Here is a 24,558-nt window from a genome sequence, read left to right on the forward strand (position 1 = left end):
CAAATGTATTAAGTAACGTTCGTGACAACTTTTTTCCAAAACACAATATAGAATGTGAGATATAACAGAGAAATGCCTTCAATTAACATTTGTTAAATATCATCCCGGGGGCCAGAGATATATGGCCGCGGGCCTTGACTTTGACACATAGGTCATAGCGGGTGAAGGCACTTCTCTTGCGATGGGCTCATCAGGTGTAGTCGAGTAGGAGCAGAAATACATACAGGCGATAATCACTAAGATGATCATTAGTAGTGGAAACAGAAAATGCAGCTGCTATAGTCCGCTGAGTAGCATTGGTTGAATCTCTGTCTTTAGTCACATGTTTGTGTTCTCCCATTTCTACTCACTATCTCGATGGAAGCAGCATGTATGTGCAGACGCTGTTTGAGCATAACAAACCAGCCACCGACATTCAAAAGTAATTTTCATTACTGCCAAAAGAGTATGTTTTCTTTTTTTTTATTACAGCACACCCCCAGAACGTTAAAACAACTTTGGCACGAATGAGCACAGCATGATCAGTGATAATGTGGGTATATTTACTATGAAGTTTGTATCTTTCAAATTAAATCTGTGGTGATTGGCTAGTTTTGGTAGTGTCTACTCTAAACTAGCATGTCGTGACAGCAGCAAAACTGTATACAGGTGATCATGTCTGCGCTGAAAAGATGCCACAGGGGGTTGAACACCACTTGTCTAGTCTGCTGACAGTAAGGGTTTATTTTGCTCGTCACTGTGGATTTTAAAACACATGTTGTCCACAATGTATGAATTTTGTATTTAAAAATTAGGTGCGTTCCTGAGACACATATATATGAGTTTACTACAGCCTAGAAAATATATATAGTTCAGTTTCAGTTCATTTCGAACATGCATACGAACAATGTAATGCATCACACAATTCTAGTTGTTTCATTTCAGCACGTCCAAAAAGGAGTAGGAAGAAGCAGAGCTATTTAATCCTCCCCCTTTTCATACCATAGCAATTTTATCCAATTTCCTTGTTCTCTGTAACAGAACAGTGAACAAATAAATAATAAATAAAAAAGATACCATAGTAAGCATAGACATTTTAAATACATAAATAATATTTGTCTCAACAAAGAAAAAAAATGGTTCAAGATGTTCATCATAATTCTTGTTCTGTGTACTTTGTGAACATTTGTAGTTGGAACCGTCTCTTATACTGAATCACATTGGTGCTTTGTTTGATTATTTGGTTAATCCGTTCCATAATTTAATTCCACATACTGATATCCTAAAGGTATTAAGTGTTGTACGAGCATACAAATGTTTTAAATTAGATTTTCCTCTAAGGCACCAAATCGTTGAATTTCAATAATTGTGATTTAATAAATAAAGGGTTTGTATGTTCTCTATATCCAACATTATGTATTATTCTAATTGATCTTTTTTGTAACACAGTTAGTGAATGAAGTGCACTTTTGTAGTTATTTCCCCATATTTCTGCACAATAACTCAGATATGGTAACACTAGTGAGCAGTAGAGAATATATATATATATATATATATATATATATATATATATATTATATATATATATATATATATATATAATATATATATATATATATATATGTATATATATGTATATCTGTATGTATATATATGTATATATGTATGTATATATATGTATATATATATATATATGTATATATATATATATATATATATATATATATGTATATATATATATATATATATATATATATATATATATATATATATATATATATATGTATATATATATAGTCCTGGCTTGTTAACAATTATGTGATTGTTTGAATATGTTCATGTTCTCCTGTTTTAATTTGTAAAGGTTTCATGGTTTTTCTTAATGATAGAGGCAAAACAGGGTATGTGTGCTTCACTTCCAGTTTCTGTTGCGTCACATGGGTTCACTTCCTGTTCACTTCATGTTAGCGTGTGAAAGCGCACAGCGTTGCGGAAAAGTCTGACTTCACTGTGTTCTGTGTAAAAGGCATTAGCCAATAAATACCTGGTCTACTGTTGTTCTAACAGCGCTGGGCGATATGGCCGAAAACTAGATCATGATAAACATTTTTATATTGATTGATACAGATCATTTTTTGTAACTTTTTATGACTTGTTTAAGCCTGCCAATAAATACAGTAAAACAATTTCCAACTTACCCAAAGGGGCTATTTATCAGTGGAGAAGGTGTCTGGTAGCCAGGTAGGATGAGCACGGCTAAGGTAATGAAATAAATAAAGTAGATTTGAAGGTACTGTAGTTGCAGATTTGAGACACTAGATGGCAGTAGCTATTGAACACTGCACAGACTAGTTCGAGAAGCAACTCATTAAACGGACACATTGGAAGTGTCAGGATGTTACTGCACGACGCACGTCTGCAATAAAACTAACAAAACTAAAGACAAGTTTCTGTTATTGAGTTGATATATATTACAGTTTCTCTTCTCATTCCATTGCAGTGAATCCATAGAAAAACGGTGCAACCACACTGATGGTATGAGAGTAGCGTATGTGTGCGTGTGTTCCTTTAAGAATGACAGTGTGTACTGTTGGGTAATTGACTTCAGTTAGTGGGTGGAAGAGTAAAGAAAGCAAGCGGTAGCATGCACGCGCAGCAGTAGTGGCAACTGGTGAATGAGCAGCAGGAAAGGTGTAACACTCGGTAGTTGATACTGTTACATGATTGGCTGTTAGGGTGTTCCTCCTATTGCTTAGTGAATACTGTTAACTAATTGGTTGTTAGCATGTCCCTCCCATTGCTCAGTGACACTTCCTGCTTCCTGTTTGCTGTGGTCCCAAAGCGCGATTGACTTCATGAAATGAATCTTGCTTCATAATTTCTTCTGACTAAAAAAATATTAATATATATTGAATATTTATCAAACTGATTTTATATTGACATCCAGAATGTCTATCGCAATATGTATGGGGCGGCGTGGCGAAGTTGGTAGAGGTGGCCGTGCCAGCAATCGGAGGTTGCTGGTTACTGGGGTTCAATCCCCACCTCTACCATCCTAGTCACGTCCGTTGTGTCCTTGGGCAAGACACTTCACCCTTGCTCCTGATGGCTGCTGGTTAGCGCCTTGCATGGCAGCTCCCGCCATCAGTGTGTGAATGTGTGTGTGAATGGGTGAATGTGGAAATACTGTCAGAGCGCTTTGAGTACCTTGAAGGTAGAAAAGCGCTATACAAGTATAACCCATTTATCATTTATTTATTGATATCGTATTATCGGTCAAGCCCTATGTTCTATTGCACTCTGTGAAACAGATAATAGTTTTAGTCTGAACGTGATGAGAGTTTTCGTTTGTGGTGAAACGCTTCAAGTACTTCGAGTACATTGGTTACAGAAAAGATTTTTCTCTGCATCAAGGAATCATTAATTCATTGTTATAACTCAGGGGTCGGCAACCGCGGCTCCGGAGCCGCATGCGGCTCCTTGACCACTCTGATGCGGCTCAGCTACATGCATGCCGACCCCCTCGATTTTCCCAGGAGACTCATGGATGTCAGTGTCTCTCATAGACTACTCCCAGGGAAAAATAATCCTATTAACACTCTAATTACTATATAAAGGGGCGTGCCCTAATTGCACTGGCAGTAATTGTCCTCTATAGCATTTACTTACAGCGTGCCCAGTCCAGCCACATGTTGTATGTTGTTATTACTTGCTCACACAGGAGACAGCAAAGCATACTTACTCATCAGCCACACAGCTTACACTGACGGTAGCCGTATCAAACAACTTCAACATTGTTACGTTACAAATATGCGCCACACTGTGAACCCACACCAAAAAAGAATGAAAAACCATTTCTGGAGAACATCCCACTGTAACACAACATAAACACAACACAACCATTACCCAGAATCCCATGCAGTCCTAACTCTTCCGGTCTACATTATACACCCCGCTACCACCAAATCCCCCCACACATCAACCCCCCCCCCCCTCTTCGTGTTGGTTGAGCGGAAGAGTTAGGGCTGCATGGGATTCTGGGTATTGGTACCGTCAGTGTAAGATGTGTGGCTGCTGAGTAAAGCTGCATTCCACTTGTGGCCGAGCAGGCACCACTGATTGAGCAGACTGTAGAGGGCGCCAAATGCAGTGTCATCACACTCTGATATTCGGGAGTCTCCCGGAAAAAATGAGAGGGTTGGCAAGTGTGACGCAAGCGACATTCATCCAAAACTCGCGGGCTGCACTAACATCAAATTCCCACATTAAAGTGCGTGCCGGTGCGTGTGTCTGAGACCCCTGGTTAACATAGCACAAAGCATGTAAGCTTTGTATGCGGTGTTTTTCATTTTAAATTTTAAAAACATTTTTGTGGCTCCCATTACTTTCTTTAATGTGTGAAACTTGCCAAAATGGCTCTTTGAGTGGTAAAGGTTGCCGACCCCTGTTATAACTAAAAGCACAATATAACTGTTAGCAAGCGGCCAAAGATAAGTTAACCGCGCTAGCTAAAACTTTTAATAATATAGCCTGTAAAATGAGTAGACGAGACGTACTGTCCTACTGATGTTTGCTAATTTCTTAAAGTAATAGGCCAGGGATGTTAAATCTGAGTTTTAGAAACAAATGGTTAATAGTGCTAACAGCTAATTTGAGAACATACAATCTGCTACTTGCGGTTTAAGAGTCAAAACGTAATTTAAAACGGGCACTTTTTATTTTTATTTTGCCTAGACGACGGATGTATTTTTTAAATGCATTTGAACTCGTAAATAAACGTAAATAAAAGTCTTCTTACAATGGAGCCAATGGGAGGTCCTCAATTTCGCCCATAAAACCCAAAATATAACCATTCATAAACCACCAACAATACTCCATTTACATTTGAGACTTGAATAATAACCAAGTATTAGTGATATTTATTTTATAAGCGCTAATGCAGACAAACTATTTATAGCAGCACCATGATCACTCGCTTGTGTCGCTATGTTGAAATCACTGGCTTGTGAGCTGCTTTCTCGCGTTGGAGCTGGTGGTTTATTCTACATCATAAATAATGCCTCTGAACTTGATAGTAGGATGAGGATGTAATCCGACAAGTTAGTACAAGTTGACAGCCAATTTAACCCCCAGAAAAGCGATAAAGACACGAAAGGACGCTTGGTTCCAACCCCTTATTTCTTTGTGGGGATTATGAGTCATTCTTCAATTTAACAGGATTATAAACTGAACAAAAATATAAACACAACATATTTGTTTTTCCTCTCATTTCCATGAGTCCAACTCAAAGATCTAAAACTTTGACTATATACACAAAAGACTGATTCCTCTCAAATAGTCTTCACAAATCTGTCTAAATCTTTGTTGGTGTGCACTTCTTCTTTGCCAAGATAATCCATCCCACCTCACAGGTGTGGCATATCAAGATGCTGATTAAACAGCATGATTATTGCACAGGTGTGCTTTAGGCTGCCCACAATAAAAGGCCACTCTGAAATGGGCAGTTTTGCTTTATAGGGTGTCTGGGGGGGGGGGGGGGGGGGGGGGGGGGTCAGTGTCTGTTGTGACCACCATTTGCCTCACGCAGTGCAACACATCTCCATCGCATAGAGTTGATCAGGTTGTTGATTTTGGCCTGTGGAATGTTGGTCCACTCCTCTTCAATGGCTGTGTGACGTTGCTGGATATTGGCAGGAACTCAAACACGCTGTTGTATATGTCAGTCTACAGCATCCGAAGCATGCTCATGCACATGTCTGGTAAGTACGCTGGCCATGCAAGAACTGGGATGTTTTCATCTTCCAGGGATGGAATTGTGTACAAATCCTTGCAACATGGGGCCGTGCATTGTCATGCTGCAACATTAGGTGATGGTTTCGGGTGAATCGCACAATAATGGGCCTCAGGATCTCGTCACAGTATCTCTGTGCATTAAAAATGCCATCAATAAAATGCACTTGCGTTCGTTGTCCATAACATACGCCTGCCCATACCATAACCCCACCCCCACTATGGGCCGCTCAATTCACAACGTTGACATCAGTAAACCACTCGACCACACAACACCACATACGCTGTCTGCCATCTGCCCTGAACAGTAAAAACCTGGGATTCATCCGTGAAGAGAACACCTCTCCAACGCGCCAGACGCCATCGAATGTGAGCTTTTGCCCACTCAAGTCAGTTACGTTGACGAACTGCAGTCAGGTCGAAACCCCAATGATGATGACAGGCATGCAGATGAGCTTCCGTGAGGCGGTTTCTCACAGTTTATGCAGAGATTCTTGGGTTATGCAAACCAATTTTTGTAGCAGCTGTCCGGTTGGCTGGTCTCAGATGCTCATAGATGTGGACGTCCTGGGCTGGTGTGGTTACACGTGGTCTGTGGTTGTGAGGCCAGTTGGATGTACTGTTAAATTCTTTGAAACGCCTTTGGAGATGGCTTATGGTAGCTAAAGGAACATTCCATTAACGGGCAACAGCTCTGCCGGACATTCCTGCAGTCAGCACGCCAACTGCATGCTCCCTCAAAACTTGCGACATCTGTGACATTGTGCTGTGTGATAAAACTGCACATTTCAGAGTGGCCTTTTATCGCAGGCAACCTATGGCACACCTGTGCAATAATCATGCTGTTTAATCAGCATCTTGATATGCCACAGCTGTGAGGTGGGATGGATTATTTTATCAAAGAAGAAATGCTCACTAACAGATTTGTGAACAATATTTAAGAGGAATAGATCTTTTGTGTACGTAGTCAAAGTTTTAGATCTTTGAGTTCAACTCATGAAAAAGGGGAGCAAAAACAAAAGTGTTCTGTTGATATTTTTGTTTAGTGTAAAAAGAGTCTATCAGTTGGCATCCTAATGACAGTAGACGTTGTACAGTAAGTGATGTCTTATTTATGTTTAGTAAATAATCAGTGATGTTGTTGAAGGAAAAGCGAACATTGTGATGCATTTTTTTAAATTAATGCGCCGAGTATGCTTAAAATGAGCAAAATACATGTTATGAATGTTCTTGTTACTACATTATATACTTACAGCATGTATATAAAACCTTAATGGAGGTGTTTAGATGTACAGTATATCTTTATCGGCAAAACAGAGTAAGTAAGTGGACTTTTTACACACTATTTATTATTTTAAATGTATAAATAAAGAAAACTGTACATAAGGATTGAGAATGATTGTCAAAATATTTTTTTTTAAATGTGCAGTTTCCCTTTAACAGTAAAAGCAATACAGTGGTACCTCAACTTATGAGCTTAATTGGTTCCATGACCAAGCTCATAACACAAAACACTTGTAGCACAAATCAGCGGCGCCCATTGAAAATAATTTAAATCAAATTAATATGTGCTTGCCCACTGGCCTCAAAACACCAAAATTTCAACACGGCTTTAAAAAAGAAAAACAAATTTTCCTTTTTTTATTGCTTGAAAAACAATACAGCATGTACTACAAACAACTACAGTAGTTGTATCAAATAGTCTAATGTTGTGCAGCATTTTTTTTAACAGAGTTGACACGAGCCACTATAGATAAATAAAGTAAGGACCAGCGAAAAAGCATGCCCCAGTGTAATGATAATAGTTAACGGACTGTAAAAGAAAAGTGAATGGGATTTATGTTAAAATGTGTTACAATGTTTACATGTGATGCTATTTCTCAAGTGAAGGCAAAAGTCAGCTCACAGTGGAGCGTATGGGAGTCTGTCTTGTCTGCCTATAAAGCTGTTAAAAACACATCCATCCTCTATCAAAGTTTTATATACACACTGTAAGTATTATGTAATGTATTAACAGGCACAATTATAATAACTTGTAATATTTACGTATTTTGCTCATTTCAGGCATAAGGCGGTGCATTTATTTCACAAACTCATCACGACGTTGGCTTTTTTCTTCTACATTACTCACTACGTTTCCATGCACTAAATTAGTCTGAATTCTCAAATAGTTTTGTTTTGTATTTTCACATCCATGTGTTAAGTCCAAATGTCAAGGCACTCCCTCTAAAGCAAATATTGGTCATACGCCTATTTCCTTTTAGTGCGGTTAAATGAACTCCTTTTCCGGTTGACGTATGATCCTTACAACTTGTTTTAACTGATGTCCGCTGTAATATTAGCACAGATTACAAATATAACGTCTCTAATGGCTATGCTGATGTTAAATAGCAGACAGTATCAAGAAATGACCTTGGATTGCGCTAAGAAAATGATGCTAATACCAAGAATGTATCAGGGCGGATGTAGGTCGGTTGCAATGAAAGACCGGCTGAAAAAATTATTTCGAAGGAATTTTCGGACGAAAATCATGGAAACAAAACTTTGGAATGTCTTAAAGTTCATCCAAAAGGCTATGTAGATTCATGGAAGGAGTTTTAAATCCAAAGGAAAAGACCGTTTGTGCCCCGACTGATATCCAGAGGAAGGTTGTTATTGTTATGGACTATCTTGCCAGCTGTGTGGAAAGTGAATCAGTTGGCTTGCACAAATGCAGCATGAAGAGGTTTGTGTACGCTTTTATTATTCACCTTTAATATACCCGCTTCTTTCTATTTAATCTCATTAGTATTTTATTTGGGAGTCCGAATTTAGTGCATGGACACGTACTGACTAATTAGTACTCACTGCAGACATCATGAGTCAGAGAGCAAAAAAAACCTTTCTTTACAATGCTTGCTGTCCCTGGGATGCCGACTGGTAGGATTTTGATACATTCTTTAGATGAAGAAGGACTCATAATCCTTTCGATGAAAAAAAGAGGGGCAGAACCAAGCATATTATTTTCATGTCTTTCTTGCCATGAACGGGTCTAAATTGACTGTCAAAGTGTACCAACTTGTCAGATTATGTCCTGCACCTCCTACTATCAAGGTGACAGGCATGATTTATGATCTTGAATAAACTTTCACGAGCTCCAAGGCAAGAAAGCAGCTCACCAGGCAATGATGTCAATATAGCAGCACAAGCTAATTAGCGCTCTGCGATCACTGCGCTGCTATAAACAGTTTGTCTGCCTTAGAATTTATAATAATATTGCTAGTACCTGGTTAATATTCAGGTCACGAAATTAAAATGGATTATTGTAGGCGGCTTATGGACAGTTATTTAGAGAGCTTTATGGGCGGAATACAGGTCCTCCCATTAACTCCATTGTAAGCTGACTTTATTTACAAATTCGAATTAGGGCTGCAACGATCAGTCGACATTGTTGACAATAAAATGTGTTGCCGACAATTATATTTGTCGACATCACTCGTGTTTTTCCGGTAGAAGGCGGGTCCGCACCGCCACTCGCAAAAACAACGGCAGTGATAACATGGAAAGTGTGACAACATTTCCTCGTTTTCCTGTTAAAAAAATTTGAATACATTGCTCATTTTGTAAATCAAACCTTGTTTTTATGGCAGTACATCTGTGATACGCGAGCATTTAAAGCGGAGACATGATGTGAAATATTTGGAGGGAGGATGCATCTCTACCTCGGTATGCGTGTTAGCTTATGCCCTGCTAGCTAGCTAACAAGTGTGAGACAATGTTGTGTGAAAAATAACTATCATTTTAGCCAAAGTCAGCCAGCTAAACTTTGTCTACATCGATTCAAGTACTTTTCAAAGCAGCATCAATTTGCAATGCCGTAAAAAAAAGGTACTTTACAAAGCAGCATCAATTTGCAATGGCGTAAAAAAAGGCACAATAACAAACGCAAACCACACACACACACGCACACACACACACCAATGTGAAGGTATTATAAGATTAAACATATAATCTATTATATAGCCAACATTTTAAGAATCAATCAAAGATATACAGTAATTCTACACATTTAGACTGTTAGAGTGCTAAAGCTGCCAAGAGTTAATCAATATTCAATATACAAGTTTGCAGCTTTTTAATCATCACAAAATGCTTCTATTTTTTTTTGAGGAAGTTAGATTTTGTGTTTGTTTTCATTGCTGCGATTTAAACAGACTTTTTAGTACATAAACAAGGTTAAGTGTTTTTTTATTTTAGCAATTTGCCTTTCCTTTCTTTAAAATGCACAACATTTAAATTTTTGTAACAGCTGAACTAACAGCACAGTTATAGTATCAATTAATATTTATGAATGAATTGGTCATCTTTGTTGATTGTAAGCAAATGACTAAAATAACTTGAACTTCATTTAAAAGTCGATGGAAAATTAGGGCCATTAAATATGTGAATGCTTTATTACTCGACTAATCTTTAAGATAGTCGTTGACTAGTCGACTGTCAAAATAATCGTTAGTTGCAGCCCTAATTAGAATGCATTAAAATAAATACTTCTATCTTCGCGTCTCTCATAATGATTGTGAACAAGAGGCAAATCTCCCAAAAAAGTGCAGTTCCCCTTTACTCTAGGAGCCTCATTTACTAAAGTTGTGTGTGTACTAAAACTTGTGCAAACGTGATAGCAAACGCAAAGCTGATCTACTAAATGTGTGCAAAGTGGATTGTGTCTGTTAAGTGAGCAGAATAAGGAGTCTAATCCATTTTGCATCTCTGTCTTCATTAGTATGCAAAATATATGCTGATCAGAAAAATATCCACGATACTGGGAGGATAATATGCAAATGTAAATATTTAGCACACGCAATGTGATTTATCAACACTCATCACCGTTTTGCGAGCACTATTTAGCCTTTTATTTAGCACGTGTAAAAAGGACGTGCAAACGGACAGTTCCACACAGAACTGCTGGATCAGTGCTTGCGCTGCAAAGACAGACAATGTACAGACAATAATCCGCTGCGGAAGCTAGCTCTCCATTCAGCTAAACAGACTCAATAACTCCACGGTGACGTCATGGTGAATTTACTGAAGAATTTGTGAAACTGGAACAATACAAACAGAATGCTATTGTAAGTTATTAATAGTAACACAGACACTCATAAACATGACAGCATTTTAGCTAATGCTAACGACGCGAGCTTCATTACATTACGATAGCGTCTACAAATATGGATGAAAACACTCCTAAAGACATCACACATGGGACAGTTTAGTAAATAAGAATAGTTTTAGGTATTTTGTAAAACATACAGTACAAACATTGTTTGGAGTGATGAATGAGGAAGTCATATGAGTAGAACGCTGTGGACGATTAGAAGACACAATGGCACGTTTACTTCCTCTTCAAAGCTTTACACAGCAGGAAACACTCGTAGGCATTAACCCCGCTGCACCTGCAGTGAGCAAACTCGTCCAAAAGTGGTGCTGTAGCACTAACAATAACACAAAATAAAAATGTTTTTGGTTGTCAGCGACGACTATATCCATTAATTAACCGCACCATTTTATAATCTGCAGGGTGCAAAGCGTATGGAGAAAAAAAAACGGCGTATAGTCCGGAATTTACTGAAATCGAAGGAATTTTCAGTAGAATATCCTAGTTGTTTTCTTTGCAAAACGTTTCCACCACTAACAACCTGGCGTGTATGTTACAGCACTTACTTTGTCCCATGTGGGTCAAAAACGCAAAAAAACAGTAATTAGACTTCCTTGTGTAGATGTCCTCTCATTTAATAAATCCTGTCAACATGGTGTGGCTTATTATGCATATGTTTCCACTGAAATGTATGTTGCCGTGGTTTTTGTTGCAAGTGGGAATCGGAAAGTACTGCTGCATTTGTACAGTCACTAGCACTAAAAGGGAGATGTTGTGGGCGTTGTATTAGCATGGTACAGTACAAATACGACGCAAGGGCTGGCTAAGTGAAGATGAGTATTGCGGTTACCTCTGCCTTGCCTGTTTGACCCCGGAATTGGGTTGGAAGAAAAGCGCATGGAGTGTGGGGGCTGGTTTTCGGGTGGCATGAGCAGCTGTTGACAGAGAAGCGAGATCTTCCGGTTGCCATAGCAACATTTGTGTTGCCCACACTGCTGTGTGTGTGTGTGTGTGTGTTTGTTTGCGCGCGTGTGTGTGTCACCATGTTTACAGCTTATTTGTGCAGTCCTCGCGGTGCTGGAAAATAAAATAAGGGCTCGGTTGAAGCTTTAATGTTGACGACTACCACCTCAAGGACAGTATTTTGGTCTTTTTTGCTTTTCACCTGGGATATTATATATGTACTCACAAAAGACAAGGCTACAGTTTCATGTTTAGACTGTTTTGTAAGATAGATTTGCTTTTGAAAAGGTTTCACATCCTGTCAGTTGTGAGGATTGCATCATCACTGCCACTGTAGTCGCTCTTCTGTTTTACACATGTGGGCGTTGTTTCGCAGATGTACGATTGTTCTTTGTCACGTCACAGAGCATAAAGATCTTGTCTCACATTGTCTCTAAATGGCCTAGATTTAAAGCCGCCATAAATGTTTTCAATGTATCGTCCATATCATGCGCATGTTTACATGCGGCAATACAGGCGACCGTATTGGGATGCTGAATGATTGTCTGCTGTTTGCTCTGTATTGTGTAGAGCACTAGGATTTAAGATTATATACTGTAGTGTATGCATGCATGTGTGTGCTGCACTGAGGCACCCTGTCTTCCGCAATCTCCTCCACACACACATCCTATTCTTTGCCACCCACCCCCACAGAATTGCATGCAGGCCCGCCTGAGCTGCTTCCTTGTGCACTCCCAGCAGCATTCATATTGGGTTATGTAGATAGTTGGTAGGATAAGGTAGGGGGAGATGAAATACGTTCCTTACTGTAAATTGTTTACTGTCCTGATGGATACATATGATGCTTGAAGAAAAAATGAGGACAATTTTGAGTGAAAACAGTATATCTGGCGACCATCTCTATTAATTCTCCCCTTTTTGAGAAACTTGTCATAGGACAGGGTAGTGCTGCGTGATGTAACGATATATATCGCATTACGACATAGAAATGTCCATCGTACGATACAATTCTCGATAGTGTGTATTGTAATTTTAACATCTTTCCAGCAGCGTTTTATGTTACTTGTAAGTCTTTACTGGGAGAGCCGGCACAGCATGGTTGTCAACAATGTAGCAGTCTGCTACGAGCACAGACGCCGAGCAAAAAGACGCTAAACCAACTAAACCCGAGGATGAATTGGTGCCTAAAAGAGGGACTCCTTTGTTTGGATTAGAAAAAAATCACACCAACCGAAGAAAGGTGATTTGCAAAACATAGCGCCAACAAGGTATTGCTAGCAATTTGAACATATCTACTCTTTTCTGTCACTTAAAGACATGGCATGGACAGTACAGACAGTTTTAAAATGCGACAAGGTACTAATGGTACCTCAAAACTAAAAAGGGATGGAGAGAAAAACACACCAAATTAGCCAGTGTAAACTATTTGTTGTCCAGAGACACCAACTTATGACAAGCAGTCCCACAGACACCAAAAAATGAGATGCCCTGTATACATTGTCAAAACTAAAATTACTTACTTTTTAATTGTCTCGTGCTTCATATGTGTTTTTGAATAAAAAAGCAACATTTGCTCATCATTTTAATTAATAAATATATGTAAATCTGTGTGTATATATATATATATATATATATATATATATATATATATATATATATATATATATATATATATATATATATATATATATATATATATATATATATATATATATATATACTGTGGTGGTCAAAAGTTTACATACACTTAAAGTCATGGCTGTTTTGAGTTTCCAATAATTCCTACAACTCTTATTTTTTTGTGATTAGAGCACATACTTGTTGGTCACAAAAAACATTCATAAAGTTTGGTTCTTTAATGTATTTATTATGGGTCTACTGAAAATGTGACCAAATCTGCTGGGTCAAAAGTATACATACAGCAATGTTAATATTTGGTTACATGTCCCTTGGCAAGTTTCACTGCAATAAGGCGCTTTTGGTAGCCATCCACAAGCTTCTGGCAAGATTCTGGTTGAATTTTTGACCACTTCTCTTGACACAATTGGTGCAGTTCAGCTAGATGTGTTGGTTTTCTGACATGGACTTGTTTCTTCAGCATTGTCCACACGTTTAAGTCAGGACTTTGGGAAAGCCATTCTAAATCCTTAATTGTAGCCTGATTTAGCCATTCCTTTACCACTTTTGACATGTGTTTGGGGTCATTGTCCTGTTGGAACACCCCACTGCGTCCAAGACCCAACCTCCGGTCTGATGATTTTAGGTTGTCCTGAAGAATTTGGAGGTAATCCTCTTTTTCATTGTCCCATTTACTCTCTGTAAAGCACCATTTCCATTGGCAGCAAAACGGGCCCACAGCATAATACTACCACCACCATGCTTGACGGTAGGAATGGTGTTACTGGGATTAAAGGCCTCGCCTTTTCTCCTCCAAACATATTGCTGGGTATTGTGGCCAAACAGCTCAATTTTTGTTTCATCTGACCACAGAACTTTCCTCCAGAGGGTCTTATCTTCTTATTTTCAAGGTGTGGAGGTAATAGAAATGTAGTGGCGGCATGCCACATTCAATTACATTGAGGGGAAACCCTGTAGTGGTATATATTGTTATTGGGATATAAAATTACCTTTACCTATATATTTTTTCCCACATCGAAAAGCCCTTTAACAGGGTATCCCAAAATACATCCCTGTCAATTTTTAGTTGGTCCATATTGTCAGTGAACTGCTGTAATCTATATTATGATCATCAGCTAGGCACACAATTACTTGGCATAGGGCTTTTTGATTCATGTTTGTTCATGTAAATTTGTGTCTTTGGTGCTCTTACATCAGATGTGTCAATTCTATGGCAACACATGATGTGTTTGTTGAATCGCAAGTAGGAACCAATTGTTTTTTGTCATTTGGGTGTTGATCTGAAATAGTTTGGGTAATCATGTTTATAGGACATATGGAAATAATCCGCTATAAAATATATTTATCTGTAATACGCTACAGAAGTTTGGCTCTTAGTGGTCACAGGTTTGTTATGCAGAGTTTTATCGAAGAAGATTAAAAAATGTACTGCTGCAGTGGTATGGTACTCTGTTCTGTTGCTTAGGCCAGTGTTAAAGTTAAAGTCCCAACGATAGTTACACACACTTTTGACCCATCCCCATGTTTTACAATCAGAATTAGAATCCTCTTTATTGGCCTAATATGTTCAAACCACATAATATGATGTGCCTCGCGGTGGCAGCTCTGACTTTTTTTTTTTAAACTATACTATATTCATTCATTTTTCATTCATCAGAAGAAGCTGTTTCATGTTTGAATCTTCCCTATTATCACTCTTCAGCCGATTATTATTTTCTAACCCGTCCTGTCTGCGAATCACATGATCTTCTGTGGCTCTAATTGGTAGGTGACATTTAGTTAGTTTTTAAAGCAATCATTACAGTCGCTCAGAACACAGACTCCCAATGTGCATTTCAAAGCGTAATCCATGTACATACAAGGCATTAGTTACGTTTGGTATGATGTACTGTTTGCTTTTCCATTGTCAAGAGTAGATGCATGATGACATTGGACAAATCGTAAGCAATAATTGCTTCCAACATAACAGGACAGGAGAAGTTAATGTGGGGTTTTAAACTTTACTTCCCAACAGTTGACCACTATTGCCTTACACACAGGTCTCTGTCCTGCCTCATTATGTACCTCCTAAGCAAAAAACGTAGTGTGTGGAAATAAAACCCCAGTTGTATATTTGAACAGTATTTGGGCTGTTGTTTTCTATCGTTTTTGTAGCTTATCAAGCGACTCCAGTAGAGGCAAAGCGGGAGTTTGCTAAGATGCTCCCATGCGGCTTGAGGCTTCCGTGATGAATCCTTTCAGCGATCCTTGTTGTTTGTCACCATCCCCCATTTATTGAGCAGAGAGAACACATACGCCCATACGCAATAGTGGCATATGTGGTCATTTATTAAAAAAGAAAGCACTTATTCAAGCCCCATTTTTACTGCAGGTCTGATCTATCAACCAACAGGCTCTCAGATCACTGTAATTTGTGTGACGGACAGATTGTTGGGCCTTCTTGCGGCATCAGTGTTACTCTGAGCCATTTTTTTTTTTTTGCCACTAGCCATTGTGAGAGATCTGTAGTCTGTCGCTTTACAACTGATCATCAGCAGGTAATTTCATTATCCATCATGACTTAAAAGAATGTTAACCGGTGGGTAAATTGCTGACCTACATTTGTTGCTGGCGCTTGGTGACTCAAAGCGAGAGAGACAGGCATACGTGGGATCAGGAAACACAGTAATGCCAGTGGTTGGTTTTGTTTTTCGAATTGGTATCCCCAATATAGTACACTGTTTTCCTCCGGTGCGGTGTTTTTTGGATGCAAAATAGTTCCAGCGTTATCTGTTCCCCTGTGCTTTCCTGCTGTGCATCAGAGAAAAAGAAACATGGTATGAAGTGCACATGTTGTCGCTGTGATTACCTGTTTTTAGGATGATTATTGATCACTCTCCCCCCCATTCCACCATTCTTGCCCATCTCTCTCTCTCTTTCTATTTTCTCTCTCTCTCTTCTGCTTTCCCCTCCCCCCACACCCTGGCGCTTCCCCTCCCCCACTTAAGACTGCAGCCCAACCAGAAGCTTCAAAGGCGGGTTTTTACTCAGCAGAGCAGTTCAAGAGAAAATGGCTGCTGTTTCCAGGTCTTGTTTGCACATCTGTCAGGAGGTGACTGTTCATGAGAAAATGGGGACCCTGGTATGCTGATTTCAACAGCATTCATTTCTCAGACTGCATGTGCTGCTTATGTACTTATGATTTGTCTTTGGCATTTGTTTTTACGTTTTAAAGGCACGTACATTTATTATATTCCAGTGATTTTATGTGAGCTATATCGTTTTGAACAGTAGCAGCTTATTGTTGTCCTGATCACAAATCTCCGTTTAGTTGTGACGAGAATGTTCACAAAGCGCTAAAGCCACATTTGGGTTTGACATTGTGTATTTTGATGCACATCTTCTAAATACAGTATTGTCAAAGCTCGGTGCAAAACGTGCCTTTACATACAACTGAACTTCCCTGCACATTTAAAACATGATCTATAGAACATTGCCAATATTTTTAATGGCTCATTCTATTTAAACTTCTTCTTGCACCATCTTTATGCCTTGCTTTTCCGTACAACATTCACAAAAGGAGTGGGGGTTGGGAAATCTACAATTGTGCTTAAAATGCACTTGGCCTCATTCATGGAACACCACATATTTTTGTCTGCACCAGCTTTGTTTTTGTGGCGTGCAGCTGCATGCCATTTGTTTATTTTAAGCAGCGTACACAGGATGTCCTGCTCTTAACATGATCAGTTTGTCACAGACATAATTAGTTTCTCTGCATGCCCACTTATTATTTTAACTAGTTAATCATAAATACTAGGGATGGGCATTTGACATACTAATTTTAACTCTTTTTTTAAAGGGATGTCCAATATTGGGTTTATTACATATATTGCCCAACATTTTATTTACGATATATGCAGCAGTTCTTCCCTCAAACTGTCAGGGACATTATGCGTAAAATTACCACATTTGCTGTGATACCACTGGACACATTTCGCAAATAAACACCGTTTGTGGAAAATAAGACAAATATTGCAATGGAAGAAAAACTATATTTAGCGTTTTGTCTAAAACAAAAAGACCAATAGTCAAGTAAAATAACATGATCTACTATCAGCAAATAATTCACGAATAAGAATCTAAATAATAACTCTACACTTGCATGTGGCACAAACATTTGTGTAAGTACAAAGTATGAAACTATGTACTACTATTGCAGATTTAGGTTTTTCAACACCTTCCTATTGTTTGTTCACACAGGAAGTGAACTACATTTGAACATGTACTAGTTATGGTGTGAATTAATTATCAGTATTAGACATTAACTATAAGCTTTACCTTTTCCTACTCAATTTTGGACACGTTGAATTGTGCAAAATAACTACTGTTCGTGATGTAACTTGTTAGGCATGTGTAAACAAATCATACCATTATAAACTGGTGTTAGAAATCCCCCAGTTATTTGATCCTTAACTCATAGTGTTTTCTGTGTCTCATGTTTTGTGTTTAATAGTGTTGTGATTTTGTTCTGCATCGACACACAATAGATGTACTGTGATGTGACGCAGGAGAAAAACTTTCTCTGATGCTGTGTCACAGATGGACCAATTTTTTCGATTCTTCTTTCCCCTCACCGTTGCTGTCTTTTCTCTCCATTTTAACTGGGTATAGCTAAGTACTTTTTTCAGTATCGCCAGTTGCTTCATTCTATTTGTTGCATAGTTGCTGCTTGCGGTGCCCAGGGCAATTAGAAAGCCTCATATAACCAGCACTTTACAATCAAATTGCAAATTCTATTTTTCTAATCCAAAAGACAAACCTGGAAACAATTTCACATCGCAGAAGCGCAAATAGACAAGCAGCAAGCTTGTTGAAGTACAGACCAGATTGATACGGCATGCTGATTTAATTGTCGGCAGAAAAGTCTATACAGTTATGGTCCGATACATCACATTTTTAGGCCAATATAATATCGGGCGACCAATAAAGTTGGACATCTCTATTTTTTTTTTTTTTAATTTAGCATAATTTTCAATGGGAGAGGTATTGAAATCGTTTGAACTCCTGTTTCATCACCAGTAGGCCATTGATCATCGATGTAGCTTACTTTACCATAGCTAATATACTGTCAAAGAAGTCGAGATTAAATCACAGCACCCCCTGCTGGTTGAACCCTAGTAGTGCACTCACTTCTTTCTCAATTGTTTCAATATATGATTAGTCCCAAACCTATGCCGGGTGTTCTAAACCTTTTTGACTTTGGGGCACAACTTTTCCACTACTGAGGGGCCCGAGACCCACTCAAATATTAGCACTGAATTATAGGGCTGCAGGATGATGAGAAATACACGTAATTGCTTAAAAATTGCGATTGCAATTCGATTTGCAATTTTTATATTTGATACATAAAATTACATAAAACTTTGAAAATAACGAGTGAAGGAGGACATGTTACTCTTTTTGAAGTGAGAGACGAAGAAACGTGAGGCTCAACGATTCTGATTGGCAAACATGGCTGTCACTCTAATCGCGGAGAAAAAAAACTAAACGTCAGCCTCTTGCGGTTATTTATCGCACTGATTAAAACCTTGATGTCGATTCAATGTCGATTAATCATACAGTTCTACTGAATTAGTAATCTTACTCTTGATTTTAATTGTATATAATGATTATAATGATATGAAACCATAAAATCCCAAAAATTATTGTCAAGCCTTAGGTCAGGCTGATTACAAAAATAAATAGTAATCAAATATACACTGCATAAGAAGGGACTCATAACTCACGTATGCTTTGTGTGTCTCTGACTTAGCTATTCTTAGCCCTCCAGTGATAATTATGTTTATATGACGTTTTGTTTATTTGCCACCATGGAGGCAAGGATTGGACACAGTAGCATAAGAGAAAAATGCTTAAGAGTCTGTGTTGTTGTTGAAAAAGTCTCTGACCAGTTTTTTTAAGAAAAATAAAACTAGGGCAGCAAGACGCACCCCACAGTACCTGAATGTGGAAAAATATTTTAATGGTAGTATGATAAGTGTAGCTAATAGCTGTGTGGTTTTTCAAAGTTTTGCACAGTGAGTCTCCCCAGAGTTTAAAAAGGCTTGGGCTTCTCCTATGCCTTGGAAAAAAAAACGCGGAGCCTATTTTGGTTTTCTGTTCACCCCAACCCGTTTTCACTCACCGTGGAAACAACAATTTAATTTTGTATTTAATTTAACTTAACTGAAGTAAGCTCAGCAGGCCTTTCTTTTCTTTTTCTCAAACTGCCGTGTCTCCCCTGAAGTCTTCAGGCCACCACTGCTGTAGTAAAACATGTCATTGCTGTGTTAAATGTGCTGATGATGCTACTCCAGCAAAAGTGTACGTATACAGCTCTGCTACTGTGTCCAATGTTGCTCACCAAAGTTGTAAGTCACCACGGCATCTACTAGCCTGGCATTCATATTACAGTATTTTATGTCATTTTTGCAGGATAGTATAATGGGAATCAGTTTGACGTCTGTCACTTGCACGTTAAAAACATTCTAAACGCGCAAGGTGTTGTCAACAGTCCCTAGTGCCACGCTGATGCTGTCCTTTCGAGTGCTGTGTGGTTTGTGCTTACGCCTAGACACGACAGACTATAGCGTTCCCATGACAACCGGGTTACCCATTAAGGCCCCGTTTACACTAAGCCGGATAAGGTTATCCAGGGTAAATCACACCTAACCTTATCCGTGTCCACACACAACAATGGCACCGTTTAAGACCCCCGCTTCCCTCTGTCCGCCGGCGCAACGCAACCTAGTACGCATGTGCGGAAAATGCGCACTAGCCTCCAGTGTTGCTTTGTGTATAAGTTCTTAAATTTAACTTCTCTGAACAATATCCAGTGTTCTGGTATTTCAATTAACTGGAATCCAGTGTGCTGTGGGATCCTATTGTAGTGAATCACACCTGAGACATCATAAATTAATCAAATCTTTATTAGACACGTAAACAATGTGATAAAGAACATTTAACATCAATCAATCTAGGGATCTAGATATCTGGTCAGGACACTCCTCACTCTTTTTCCTTCACCTTCATTGTCCATTCCTTTTTGGTGACTTTATACACTCTGGACCTAGACGTTGAGTCCGCGACATAGATGGCGGACAAAAACTGATACACTCTGCTTTGCCAGTCCAAATGCATTCACCGTTTTCCTCGATGGCCAGGTAATACAAAACACACGCTATCTTTTTTATCACATCCACGGGAGCTCGCATTCTCCTTGTCTCTCCTTCTACAAATGGACAAAGTTTTTCGCTAAGTAGCATCACAGCTGACCCGGCCGGACATTGGAAAGTTCTCTTGCCGTCTGAGAAGTGTTGTATCCCAAATAGCTGCAATCGCTTTCTCTTAAGGTATTCATGTGTGATTTCCACAAGCGTCTGAACATGTAGAAGAAGGAGAAACACGGGCATGTCTGGATGACTCCCCTTCATATTTCCAGTGGTTAGCTCCGAGCTACGAAACCGCTTTATTATGAAGCTGGCTGTGGCGTGTTCTTTCTGGCGTCACTTCCTGTGTGGGCGAGGTCTTTCTAGCATCACTTCCTCTCCGAACTCACTTTGTAAACGATCAACGAGCTAAGTGCCGGAGATTCAAGAATTACACGACTGACTTACCCATGTAAAAATTTGTCCGAGGAGGGGGACCTTAAACGCTGGCTTAGTGTGGCTGAAACGGGGCTTAGGCTAAATAATTATTCGTTTAAGGGGTTAAGCGACTTAGTGTAGACATGGCTTTAAAGGTGGTGCATCTGTTTGTGGATTCACTTGTATTAATTTAACATTTGTAACTGTTGGGTTGAGTCCCAGCAGTTTAATAAGCAGCGGGGAATATACGCCGTGCATTTGCTTTCACAAATAAGGTGGTGATGGATCAAAGGAAGTAACAATATTTTAACTAATATGTTTTGAATAGTTATAAGACTTTCACATCCATGCAAGGGATGTAAAAGTTATTGATGATAGTTTTGTAAACTGCTAAAAATAACCTGATATAAATAGTCTGCTCTGTATCTTTTTTTTTTTTTTTTAGTTTGAATGTTATTAGAAGTAACAAGCTAAGCAAGAGTGCCATTTCATAGTACACTTAAGTGTGGAAAAACCTTAGAGCATTTTGTCAAATATGGAGGCCTACGTACTTGTGTAGTTACACATCACCACCCATCTTTGATGCTGATGCCCCTTTTTGCCCCCCAAGTGGGACCAGGGCATTAAGTGTGCAGTTGTTTGGTTTATTGTTGTTGTTGTTGTGGCCTGGCTCCACAAGGCTAAACCCCTCAAGTGTAAGCTAATGGGCTGTGTGGTCAAATCAGGACACGGTGGCCGAGTCTCACAAGCTCGAGTGTTTTGTTTCCATGCAGAAGGGAGCAGAGAGATTTTTGCCTTTTGAATAAATTTGTTGACGTAAATGACGTGAATCTTGGTGGCGGTGGGGGAGACGAAAGCAGTATGTGTGGTAATAACATCTTACTAATGCTGCTAGATTCTGTTCTGCATTTGGTCAGACTTTTGTAATCAGGCACTGCCTTTCTCGTAGCTCAATTTTTCCCATGGCGAGATAATGGTTCGTTTAATTACAGAACCTCAAATGTCTTCTGTGGTGCATAAAGGTAAACTCCCATAACAAAGATTATACTGTACCAAGTTGAAAGTGAATAATTCCTTTTGAGCAACATGCCACCCCCCAGCCCCCACCCCACGACTGTGCACCCTTTGGTAATTGGGACAAGACGGTTTTCTGTATTTTTCTCCATCGCTCTTGTTGCTAAGTTACCAAAGGGGAGTTAAGAGTGGCCAGGGGCTGTTTTGCAGTGCACGTTGGACAGCCATTAATGCTTCATACCTGATGCAACATTTATTCCTGTTTGAATCCTCATTAGGGCCTTTTTATGTCAGTATTTTGAAATGAATAGAATAAAGCAAGAGGTTATGACTCATTTGGAGTGTGTGGTTATCTTTTTTCCCACCTGTCACATTTGTATACCTGCTTGTGTGCTAAAACTGCATAACATTCCAGAGCCACTTGCCAAACAAGAATATCTGAAATATTGAAAAATTAAGAACTCTGCAAACATTATGCGGGCTGTTCTTTCTTGTGTAAGAAGTGTCCTAGCTTCCGTGCCTTTTATCAGGGTTCTTTCGCCTTTTCTATGGTTTACTGAAGTGTTGGTGGTGCCTGCTTGCATCTGTGTGGAAAAACTAAACATGTTTCAGCCCTGAATAAAAAGCGGGAAATCTCAGGAATTAATGTCAAATCAGTTCAGTTTGTCTAGTCTTGTTAGCACAGCTTGACTGGTTTGTTTTGAGGGGTTGTAATGTTTCAAGGTGCTTAAAAAGCATAATAATCAATTCAATTATTAATTCAATTAATGTTCTGTTGATGCTGATACTAACAGTACCTTGAACCCTATTGGCCCAATACACTTTGCTATGTTCACACTATGGCTGGAGATCCTGATGTTATCACAAGGAATGACTGGAGTAATTAATGTTACAATGAACTACATGCACATGACTGGTCATCCGGCAGTATGTTGCCATTCTTGCTCTTTCTGCAAAAAGAGAAAAATGCGTATTGTTGCACTGATGTGAGAGCAGAGGCCTAAATATTAATTATGTTTCTATTTTTGTATGTGTCTGTTTTTCCAGGAGTGAGCCGAGCCTTCCAGCAGATCCTCTTGTTTCTTTGGGCTAAAATGAGTATTACCAGTGACGAAGTGAACTTCTTGGTCTACAGATACCTCCAAGAATCAGGTCAGTCCCATCAAATTTGGACACCTTATTGAGAATGCATTTAATTTTAATGTTGCCTATTTGTTTACTTGACCTTGGTATTGCTCAAAATACTTTGGAAAACATGCTAGCATAATTGTATTATAAATATCCTCCAAGCTTTATAATCATTAGACAACTTAGTCAAGGATTTATGGCCAATTAGTTTCCATAGTCCCACCAACATGTTTTTTTTTATTACGGCCATTTTTTTTCAACCAATCTTGCTCAAATTTTACAGACATCTGCTTTCCTGGTGTTTTAGCCGAAACACCCTTAGGTTTTGCAACTTGCTCAAAAAAAAATAACACCACTGGCTAGGTTGTTACCAACAGAATAGGGATGTAACTATATGAAAATGTATTATCACTGGTAATTGTGACCAAAATGATCCCATTATCATTATTATCGCGGCATTGTTTAATGTGCTCAAAAAGTACTTGTACAATAATTGAAATCTTTAGAGTTTTTTTTATATAAGGAAAATAAATAGACCCACTGTTAGAAAGCCCGCTATTTTGCATGTGGGGTTTTTTATGCTTCACTGACAAGTGTTTTGGCGGGCATTGTGGCGTCTTACTCAGTTGTGCAATTGAATGCACTATAAAAACACCTCTGTGTCACAATTCTACGAGTATATATCGATCACTCTGTCCGAAGACAGCACAGCTTGTAGGTTCAATGTACACAATTGAATAGCTTAGTTGCTCAGACAGCAATGTTTTTATATAAGTTTTGATTGGGATATGTTGTTTCTTAATGGGAAAAGACATCAATGTTGATTTTATGTTAGTATTTAAACTTGTGAGCTAGCGTCAGTTCGTCCGTAAGTTTATCACAGTACGGTTACAAATCCTTTTTAAAAAAAAACAAAAACATTTTAATGTCAAATGGTATTACTAATTGTCAAACTTTTTACTGTGGTTATCATTAATACCGTTTGTCGTTATATACCTGCAACAAAACATATATCTTTTTAATGATTGTTATCTACACGTCTATGAAGGTTGTCATTCTACCGGGTTTCCCCTACATGTAAAACGATCGTGGCGCACCGCCACTGCTAGATAAATGCCACCACACCTTTAAAATAAGTTTGTTTTTATACGTGAAAAAAAATGTAAGTAACATATTGTATGAAAATATATACTGTTAGTAGTCTATGTACTATTGTCCATAATAACATTGAAAAACATCTCAAATATCATAAATGTGCATCTAAATCGCCTGTCAGTACGATACAGTTGGTCGTGCATCTGATCGTAGTTG

The 24,558-nt window shown here is 38.7% G+C and overlaps 1 protein-coding gene across 1 annotated transcript in view; it reads left to right on the forward strand.

Annotated features, from left to right (window-relative positions):
- Window positions 1-24,558, forward strand: part of tbl1x (transducin beta like 1 X-linked) — an 82,075-nt gene that overhangs the window by 38,873 nt on the left and 18,644 nt on the right. Inside the window, exon 2 of the mRNA XM_062069115.1 lies at window positions 23,167-23,271. Coding sequence (XP_061925099.1) covers window positions 23,214-23,271 — 58 coding nt within the window. The 5' untranslated portion in view covers window positions 23,167-23,213. The remainder of the gene's footprint in view (window positions 1-23,166; window positions 23,272-24,558) is intronic.

The sequence above is a fragment of the Entelurus aequoreus genome, linkage group LG14 (assembly GCF_033978785.1).
Source record: "Entelurus aequoreus isolate RoL-2023_Sb linkage group LG14, RoL_Eaeq_v1.1, whole genome shotgun sequence".
Taxonomy (NCBI): Eukaryota; Metazoa; Chordata; class Actinopteri; order Syngnathiformes; family Syngnathidae; genus Entelurus; species Entelurus aequoreus.